The 10597-nt window shown below is 30.0% G+C and overlaps 1 protein-coding gene across 1 annotated transcript; it reads right to left on the reverse strand.

Annotated features, from left to right (window-relative positions):
• Positions 1-6440: 6440 nt before the first annotated feature.
• On the reverse strand, positions 6441-9838 carry LOC112695373 (2-methylene-furan-3-one reductase). The gene is made up of 4 exons (XM_025747688.3): positions 9530-9838; positions 8538-8843; positions 7312-7471; positions 6441-7185 (listed from the first exon to the last, which is right to left on the reverse strand). Exons 1-4 carry the CDS (start codon positions 9740-9742, stop codon positions 6911-6913), a joined length of 954 nt encoding a protein of 317 aa, XP_025603473.1. The 5' UTR covers positions 9743-9838; the 3' UTR covers positions 6441-6910.
• Between the last annotated feature and the right edge of the window lie 759 nt (positions 9839-10597).

The raw sequence follows: 10597 nt of genomic DNA on the forward strand, positions 1-10597 counted from the left end.
CGGAAATAATAAACCCTAAATCTAAACTAATACATGAACTAAATCTGAAAAACATTTAAATCACTAATACAAACATCTTAATTGAAAATTTTATAATACATAACAAATTAAAATTAGATAAATTAGGATTTAGGATTTAACTACCCAAAACTAATTAATGAGTTACTTGGAGACAATAGCAATGTAGAGGACTTTTCTGGCATGGTGGTAGAATGGGCGGCAAAGTCGTGGCGGCAATGGTCAATTGGCAAAGCTGTATGAGTTTTTTTTATAAATAAATTGAAAAAAAATTAATAAGAAGAAGGAGGCAACTCTGGCGATACAGGGAGCAGCAGTGACAGCGGTGGCAGCAGTAGCGATGGTAGTAGTGGTGGGAGCAACAAAAACAAGCGATAGAGCAATCGACATGACACAAAAAGTTTACGTAGTTTTTGAACGTTGCTGGTGGTGGCCAAAGTTGGTAGAGGAGCTGTCAGAGGTGATTTGTAGGGGGAGAGAGAGAGAGAGAGTAGTTCAAAATGAAGGGGGAGAGGGTTCGTTATTCGATTTAAGGCAAAATTACCGTCGAATTTATTGGTAGATAAATCCGATAGTAACATTTTGCGAATGACCAAAACGCAGCGTTGCACTAATTCGGATTACCGGGAGATCTATCCATCGGTAAACCCGACGATAATGATCGCGATAATTTTTCTTTTTTCCCTCCAATTATTATTGGTGAATTTACCATGGAAAACCAAATTCAACGGTAATTTTTTTACCTAACGAATTTATTGCCAAATTTGCCGATAAATTTGCCAGTAAATCTGCCGCTAATATCCGACAGTAAATCCGAAGTATTCAACATTTTTCTCGTAGTGATCCTTCACTATATGGACATAAATTCTTACAGGAGTTCGCAGTAAGTGAAGGGTTTGTTTTTTAAGCAGATGGTTTATCAAATTTTCTATTCCCTTATTTATTACATGTAATTAGTTTATCTTTTATTTCATTTGTGATGCTATTTGAGTTCCTTATCTTGGTAGAAAAACTTGCAATTTAGCATAATTTTTATAGAATTTTTCAACTTTTTAAAATGTTTTGAAAATCATCCCAACCTTTGGCACATACTATTCACGCGCCAACATTTTATAAAAACTGCTCCTGACTAGTCAAATTTAAAAAAACTTGCCAAGCCAGCATAGTCAAACTTGTGGATTTTGGTAGGGTGAGATGGGCCATCCTGTTGGGCTAAGGCTTTTTTTATATGAAAGAGTGATTAGTATTACAAAAATTAACAATTATATAATTTTCAAACACTTTTTTTTCTTTTTGTTATTAACTTTATTTAAGTTATTTTTATACTTCCATATATGTGCTCAATTTATGTGATTTGTTTCTTAAAATAATGACGATTCTATATTGACGGATATTATTGAGAACTAACACTATTAAAGTTGAAAATTTAGAGGATTGAGAAAAAAATTGTATTATAATTTGACTTTTTATTTGTATTTAATTTTTAAATTATATCATTAGATTCATTTTAATTAATATTTTTTTTTAAATTTAGTCGGGGTAGCCCGCCGACCTACCAACTTGTCATAAATCCGAACGAGCTAGCATTTTAAGTTCACTTTACTTTGCAAGGCGGACTTTGGTGTGGCGGGACGGATTACCAGCTTTAACATCCTTACTTATGACATAGCCAAAATAGAAAGCACATGAAAAATAAGAACATCTAATACATAGCATAGAAATGTTTGAGCATATCACATAAATTTTTTGTGTATAGCACATAAATCCTCATACATAGCACTAAAATATTGGAACAGAGCAAAAACTCACTTAAGGAAAACTAACATACTAAGGTGGTGTTTGGTTTGAGGAAATATTTTTTTATTTTTCATTTTTATTTTTCTAAAAATTATTTTTGTTTTCAAATTTTAGGAAATATGTTTGTTTTGATAATTGTTTTCAATTTTCAAAAAAATGAAAACATTGAAAACATGTTCGGTTTGATTGTTTTCAATATATTAAAAATATTTAAAATAATATTGTATGAACAAATGAACAAATAATCATGCATAATGTCATAGATTCATAGTCATTAAAAATTCATTCTTCTTAAAATGTTATAGCCATGCATAAATCCATTTTATTATTTTAAATTTCATGTAGTTCTTTTGCAAGTATAAATACAATTAACAAATAAATTAGAATTTTGATACAAAAAATACAAGCAATTTTTTTAAGATAGTTACTAATAAAATAGCCAAAACACAATCTTATCAAATCATCCAAAATCACATTATGTTCAACATACTTGTTATCATATATTAAATACATTTATTATATAGAGTAATTCTCCACATCCAAGCAATTTTACATTCAAGTTCATCTAAGTAATTTGAGTTTCGCGTTTCTTTTTCTCTTTTTCTTCCCCATTTGCGCTGTTGTTGCTTCTTCTTCTCTTCACTCTTGATGCTACGTCTTCTTCTTCTTCTCCTCTTTTTTTATTATTTTTTAATTTTGCTATCATTGTCACCAACAACACCTCTTCCTCTTCCTCCTCCTCCTCCTCCTCCTATTGGAATTTCGTCTCCTCCTTTCTTTTCACCCTTCTCCTCCTCCTCCATCATCATAATTATCATCATCATCATCATCAACATCGTTATCGTCATTATCTTTTTCTAATATATATCGTCGTTATCGTTATCATCGAATTCAAATTTATATAATGGACAATTTTTGGTTCATTTGGTATTATACAATGGTTTCATTTTGAGCTAATTTTTTGTTCATTCGAGACGCAAGTGTTTTTGAATTCGAATTTATATAATGGACATTTTTTGTTCATTTGGTATTATACAATGATTTTATTTTGATAATATTTTCGGTTCATTCGATCACCACAGAGAATCAGAATCAATAAAGATGTTAGCAAAATATTAGTGTTGTTGGTGATGATGATAATGATGACGGAGGAGGAGGAAGAAAAAAAGAAGAAGGATGAAATCAAAGAAATTCAAATAAAAATGAAACAGGAGGAGGAGGAGAAGAAAGAGGAAGAGATGGATGTGGTGGTACGGTGGTGGTGACGATGACGATAATGAAAAAAAGATGAAGAAAAAGAAGGAGGAGGAGGAAACGAAGCCCCGCAGCGTAAACTAAATGATTTGGATGAATTTAAATGTAAAATTGCTTGGATGTGTAGTGAGACTCTGTTATATAATACTCAATGGTTGTAACTAGCCCACAGTTCATTTGCAATTATATCTCGCACAATAGCCATTTGGTTTGCGAGCACCACTATTGCTCATGCCTTATTGGTCTACCTTAAAGCCCAGGTTCATCTGTAATTATGTCACATCCACAGAGTAATTTTGAAAACGATTATCAGCATTATGTTTTAATCTGATAAAATTATGTATAGTGCAACAAACAGTTTGAATTAATCTTTGTTTTCTAGCAGGATAATTTGGCATCAACTTCAAGATTGAAAATCTTGCTTTCAAGACTCGAAAACATCTATCTATGACATTCTAATGTCTATGATTAAACAGTTTTTGTTTTCCTCAAGCCTGTCTCCCATCACTAAAGTCACTCAAATGATATCTTTCCTTACGATATGGAGTAAGATAACCCAGCATATTAGGAAATCCAAAATTAGAATCGATCTGTAAAATAATTGAAAGTTGAAACTCCTGTTAAATCAACCACAAACATACACATATTTGTATTAGAAGAAAACATACCTCCATAAGGCTTTGGAAAATTATTTCAAGAGTTAAAGCATCTTAAAACACCCTTGAATCGTTTGCTGTCCCTTCCCATCCAGAATAAGCAAATGTGAATAACATGTCAAGATCACATATTACTAAGACATTTTGTGTTATTACAAATTTTCATCCACGAAAGGTAGTTTGCTTTGATGCAGGAGCCCATGTTGAAATGTGTGTGCCATCAATTGCACCGATATAATTCTACATATGAAATATGACCAATAATTTAATTCAAAAACAATTAAACAATTATACATTTACAAAATATTTAGAAATACTTGTACATAATTTTACCTTAAAATAAGAAAAGAATCTTGAATTTTCCATGATGTTCAGATGAGTTGTTGTCTGATTTGTTAGTCGAATAATTTTACTACCCAATTTTCAAACAATTTTCAAGACGAAAGTGTGTTACAACGACTCAATGTCGTAAATTATGGCCTATTATTATTAAAAACATAGCAACTCCTTCTTCTACACTTACCTTCTTGTCGTTTTTCAAAATTTCAGTGTCCTTTAAAGCATCACAAAATTTCTTAAACACATCTTTTTTCTATTCTAAAACTTTGATAGCATCTAATTTCATGACCGGCCAAAAACTCAAGTGTATACATTTTTCTAGTCAATGCTAAAGTCCTACATGGTATCTTACTTATAAAACTGTTCATATTCCTTGATCAAAGAAACTATAATGAGATCACTCTTATCTTTGCCTAAATCAGCTATTGTCACTACTTGAACTAATTGAAGATACATACATCTGACATAATAAACCTACTCAAAATATTAATAAATAAATAAAAAGTATTCAAATATATTACACAATAATGAGTTATCATATAAAAGATAGCAAATCTTAAAAATCCAATACTTAAACATTTAAGCAAGTCATTACAAGAGTTAAAAATAAAAACAGTCAAGATATCACATATTAACAATCTAATTCTTAAAATTTAAGCAAGCTGTTAGAAGAGTTCAAAATAACAATTGTAAAATATTATCTTAAAACTACTCAAGTGATGCTAGCCAATCCTTCCTCCTAAATAAAAATATCTTAATAAACATACATCTCCAATCCTCATCTTTAAATTTTTCGAGTGTTTTATTGTAGACTTTATTCGAAATGTCTTCTATATAGTCTAACAATTCCATGCATGCGTCTATGGAGTAAGGGTCATATAGTGGGCTAATAGCTTGGCTAACTTGAAGTTTATATCGCTCAACCTTAGCTTTTAACAAATCTATTTTTGCTTTGGATGACTCTGTCCTTACACTAATTGATTCACTCTATTAACTCAATGCATCTTCAAGTATTATTAATATTGAATTCTTTGCTTCTTTAGGCCTACTCTCACTTGAAGACCCTTTTTGTTTCTTTTTGTTGCTAACATTGTTGACATTATCTTTATCAACGTCAATGACATCAGAAACATACACACCTTTTAAAAGAAAGTCATCTTCTATTTGTTTCTCTTCATAAGAATTTGGGGGCTCTTAAATAGATGAATGACTTAATTTACGAGCTGCAGTGTTAGAATTAAATATTATTTTCAAAATGTCATAGTCATACATAAATTCATTTTTCTTAAAATTCATGTAGTTCCTTTCTTTTTAACAAGTATAAATACAAAGAACAAATAAACCTTATGAAATAAAATAAATTAATATAAGTAAAAAGACAATATTTTAACTTAATATAATTGAGCATACCAAACATAAGTCTTGTCAAACTTTTTCCGAGACATTTACTTTATTAGATGCATGCAATGTCCCATGTAACCCTGCTTGAGCTAGCAAAGTTAAAAACTCATGATGTGTAATGTGTAGTCGAGATTATACTTTCCCTTTAACCTAGTCACATGGTAATGTTCCGCAACAATTATAGCCAATTCACTATTTCTTTCTTTCTAAACTGTTGTTTTAAATGTTGAATATTGCAGCTGTCTATTCTTCACTTGCTTATACAATATGACAATAAAAGCCTTTGTATTTTCATTGGACCATTCTTTACTAGCTTTAGTTTCAGATTTTTTTCATCTTATGCTAATAAATATCAACTACTATTAAATATGAGACGCAATAAAAGAGAGATATAAAAAATGTTACATGTAACTATTAGCGATAGTAGTGGAAGTAAAACAAAATCTAGCCTCTTAAAAAAAACACAATGCTAAAAAAAAATTAGAGAAACTAAAATTCTAAAATAGCAATTTGAAAATAGAGAAACACATGAAAAAAAAAAGGAATAGTAACGGGAGACAGCACAATAGGAAGCAGCACGAAAGAGATCAATGACCAATTGAAGAAGAGCTAAAAAGATGGAAAGATTGGAAGTGGCACAAAGAAATGAATAAAGAGATATGTTTAGAGAAAATATGTTCTTTTTATTTTTAGCTATGATGAGAATACTCATAATTACATATGTCCTACCGCATTTTTAAAATTTTCAAGTGAAAATTGCCAAAACAGAGAATCAGCATTTTAAAATTTTCACCTTATTTTAGAAACATTTCCATAGAAACAATTTTTATTAAAATCAAACTAACGTGTTTTTATCTTTAGTTTTCATTTCGAGTGAAAATAAAAACGAAAACACTCAAACCAAACACCACTTAATTAATCAAAATCATGAAAAAAGTACATGATAGCACAAAAATATTTAAACATGGTACAAAATTTTGCGGATAACATAAAAATCCATAAACATAGCATTGAAATATTGGAACATGACACAACTCAAACAAGGGAAACTAACATCATAATTACTCAGCCATGAAGAAAGGTACAAAAATCTATAAAGATATAGAACAAAAATATTTTTTTGAAACATAGCACAAAAATACAAGAAATGAAAACTAACATCCTAATAGGTCACACTGATTTGAACTATAATGATTCGTTATCCGAAGACTTAACTCAAATGCAATTAATTCAACAAATCCTATGGTGAAAACTCAGGTGCAGTCGACTTCACGTGAAGTTGATATCTGAGAGTTATTATATGATTTGACTGATTTAACTAAAGTTCCATCTAACGGCTCTCAGGTATTAACTTCACGTGAAGTTGACTGCACCTGAGTTTCCACCTCTATATATACTAGTACATGAAATTCAAATAGCATAGATTTTGATGTAAAGTAAACAAGTTAAAGATGTTGGGATATGGGATAGATGACTGTCTTTCCAGCTGGTCTACGTGTTTGAAGGTAGGAGAATGCTTCAATAGTGTGTGAAAATGGAAACGGGCTTTTGGGGTCGAGTACTGGCACCACCTTGCCACTCTCCAAGTAGGGCCTTAGTTTCTGCAACATAGACCCATCAGGGCTGAGTATGAACAACATAGCTGATGAATCTCCAGGAGGCACTATTGTCACCACTTTCCCACCTTCTTTCAGGGCTTTAAATGCCTTGTTAGTCTCCCCTGTATTTGTTTTTTCAACAAAAAGAAATTATGTTTAACCTCACTCATATCTTACAATTTGCATTCCTAAATTACAAAACCAAAAGAGCTAGCATCTTTTCGGTAAAATTAAGTTCAAAATCTTACCTACTGCATCATACACAGCATCAAATTTTTCTGGCAAATCTTCAAAGTTTTCCTTTGTATAATCAATTGGCAAATCAACCCCTAGCTTCCTCATCAATTCTAGTTTTCCAGTGCTGACTGTAGCTGCTACCTTTGAAGCACCAAAAACATGTTTGGCAATCTGCATGCCCGCAATATTTGTACAGAGTACAGTAATTACTTCCAATATTAAGTAAAAAATTCTTAAATTGTCAAGATTTTACTCTGTAAAATAATAACAAAACGATATTTGTTCACTAAAATCAACCACTAAAATCAGTCATTAATATATTTATGGAAAAGTCCAAGGGACCAGCAACTTTATTAAATTCTGGCCAGCATGTAACTAGCAAGAAAAAGTGAGCCATTGAATGAAACCTCACATCAATCTCACACCATTAAAATCATCATTGATGGTTGTTTGATGGCTATAAGTCACAAAAATTGCTGGCCCCTAGCATTCCTCTATATTTATATATAAATACATGTGTGGTTTAATTTATTTTTAATGTGTATTTGTATTTCAGCATGTATTTTATACCGGTGCTAATTTTAGTACTGATTTTAGTATATATACAGCATATCTCAAATAATAAATAGAGTAATTATCCAAATCACTCCCCCAACGATTTTAGAAAGAGACATTTTAGTCCCTAAGAAAAATTAATATATAGATTAATCCCAAGGTTTTATTTCGATAGACAAACAGTCCCTAGTTTATTTTTCGAAAGAGTAATTACCCAAATCAGTCCTCAAAGATCTTAAAATCGGATATTTTAATCTAAAAAACATTAATACACAGATCAATTCTCAGTGTTTGTCAATAGTCTCTTGTCCATTAAAATCTTTGGAGACTAATAGGGTAATTACTCTGTCTCAAATTAAATTAGAAACTGATTTGTCTGACGGAGTAAAACCTTAGAGATTGATATATGTATTAATTTTTTTGAGAACTGAAATTTTCACTTTTAAAATCGTTGAGGACTGATTTAAGTAATTACTCAAATAAATACTAAAGGGAGTCTTAAAGAAACGGTCAAGTTATTTCTGTATAATTTCAAATTCACATATTCAAATTGTAGAAATAGTGTATTTATCTAGTTAGGTAGCGTAAATTGTTCCTTTGGAAGTGACATTTTCTCTAATCCTACTTGTTTTTTTATCCATTTCCTCCACCAAGGCAACAACATAATAACATAGTAACATACCTGAACAGCAAGGGTTCCGATACCACCGCCGCCTCCGAGAACAAGGATAGATTGACCGGCAGAAAGGTGAAGTTTCTGAAGGGCACCATAAGCAGTTTCAATGGCCAAAGGAAGGCTAGCAGCTTCAGCAAAGGTCAAATTAGGAGGCTTGTGATCCAAACCATCCTCTTGTACTGTTGTATATTCAGCCAAAGACCCAACATCTTTTGCCTCAACGATACCATACACTTCATCTCCTTCTTTAAACTTCTTTGCTTCACTTCCTACCTTGATCACCCACCCCGCAACATCATAGCCAGGAACAATCTTCACTCATCATCAAAACCAACATTTATTCAATGCCAAAAGTGTAAAATTCTACTACCACAGTTACATAAATTTAAAAATATGGTAACGCATATATATAAAATATAAAATATTTATTTAGATAAATTATAATGATATTTTATTGATACTAAAATATAAATTAATTTTTTAATTATTTTTATTATTTTATTTTAATTATATAAAATATTTAAAATATTTTTTAATAAATAATAATATGTATTATTTATAAATTTATTTTAAAAATATATTTTAAGAATAAAATTAAGGATCCCGCGAGATAATGGACTAGAAAAATTAAACTGATTTTAGGGTTCTAGCGCTCTAATATCATGTCATGATACCACTTATCCCAAAAACTTCAACTGATGAAAAAAGGTAACACTAATGATTATATCTCTAATACTCCATAAATCTCTATTATATAAATATTCAATTGACTCCTCATACTTTTTCTAAAATTAAATATGTTGATATATCATAATATTTAAATGTATCTAAATGTGTCTGAAAAAAATTTTTATTAAAATAAACTTGGACACCGCACACACGTATCTGGAACAAATGTTGATGAATGTCAAAATATGTAGACATAACAACTCAGCAAAATTTCGGTGTTCATAAGTAAAATTAAAGCAGGTAGGAGGAGGAGGGAAGTCTGATGTTACCGGAAAAAGAGCGTCCGAATCGTTGTAACTCCCAGCAATCTTATAATAATCTATGGGATTTATGGCTGCAGCAACGACCTTGATTAGTACCTGATCTGCTTTGAGTTCAGGAACAGGAAAACTGGGGTGGAATTTCAGAGCAACGTTTGATTTGCCATGGTCAGAATAGGCCCAGGCTTTCATGTGAGTTGGTATTGCTGATGCAGCAGCCATGGTTTTTGTGATTAGAATGAATGCTGAACTATGTATGCTTATATTATGCTTTTGATTAAATTCTCTTTATGTGTTTCTCAAATGTACGTATATGGATAAGTGTCGCATTTATATAGAGAGCTTATACATTATATCAATTTTATAGTTTGAATAACACTACTTGGTAGTTAGTAACTTAGTATAACTATTCTTTATTGTCGTCACTCGTCAGGGTATAAGACATTTTCTATCATATGATTTTTTAGTTTATTACTTTTCAAGTAAAATGTATTGAACCAGTTGAAAGCCGCCTAAGTCCTACCTATAACACACGACGTTATCATGAGATAAAAAATTGAAAAAAAATGATAGAGAGTCAGAATTTATTATTTTTTGTTATTAATTAATTATTAATATTTAAAAATATGAGATAAAATATGTTATTATTTATTATACTATTAAAATAAAAAAATCAAATTAATAATAAATAATTATTAAAAATAATAAATTCTGATAATTTTTTAATATTTTTTAAAAACTAATTATTAAATAAATTAACTAATATATATTATATATTAAAATATAAAATATATTTAAATAAATTAACTAATATATATTTATAGATAAATATATAATAATTAATTTTTAGTATGCAAATTATTATTTTTTGTTTATACAATGCAAGCATCATGGATGATGATTTTCTTGTGGTGTTAAGGCGTCATGCATTATGCATAACCAAACGTTCGGATTCGTGGTATTATTAGGTAAGTCAAATAATTAACTTTTAAATTTATATATATATATATATATATATATATATATATATATATATATATATATATATATATATATAAACTATGATACATCAAAATT

This window comes from Arachis hypogaea, chromosome 6 (assembly GCF_003086295.3).
Source record: "Arachis hypogaea cultivar Tifrunner chromosome 6, arahy.Tifrunner.gnm2.J5K5, whole genome shotgun sequence".
NCBI classification, from domain to species: domain Eukaryota; kingdom Viridiplantae; phylum Streptophyta; class Magnoliopsida; order Fabales; family Fabaceae; genus Arachis; species Arachis hypogaea.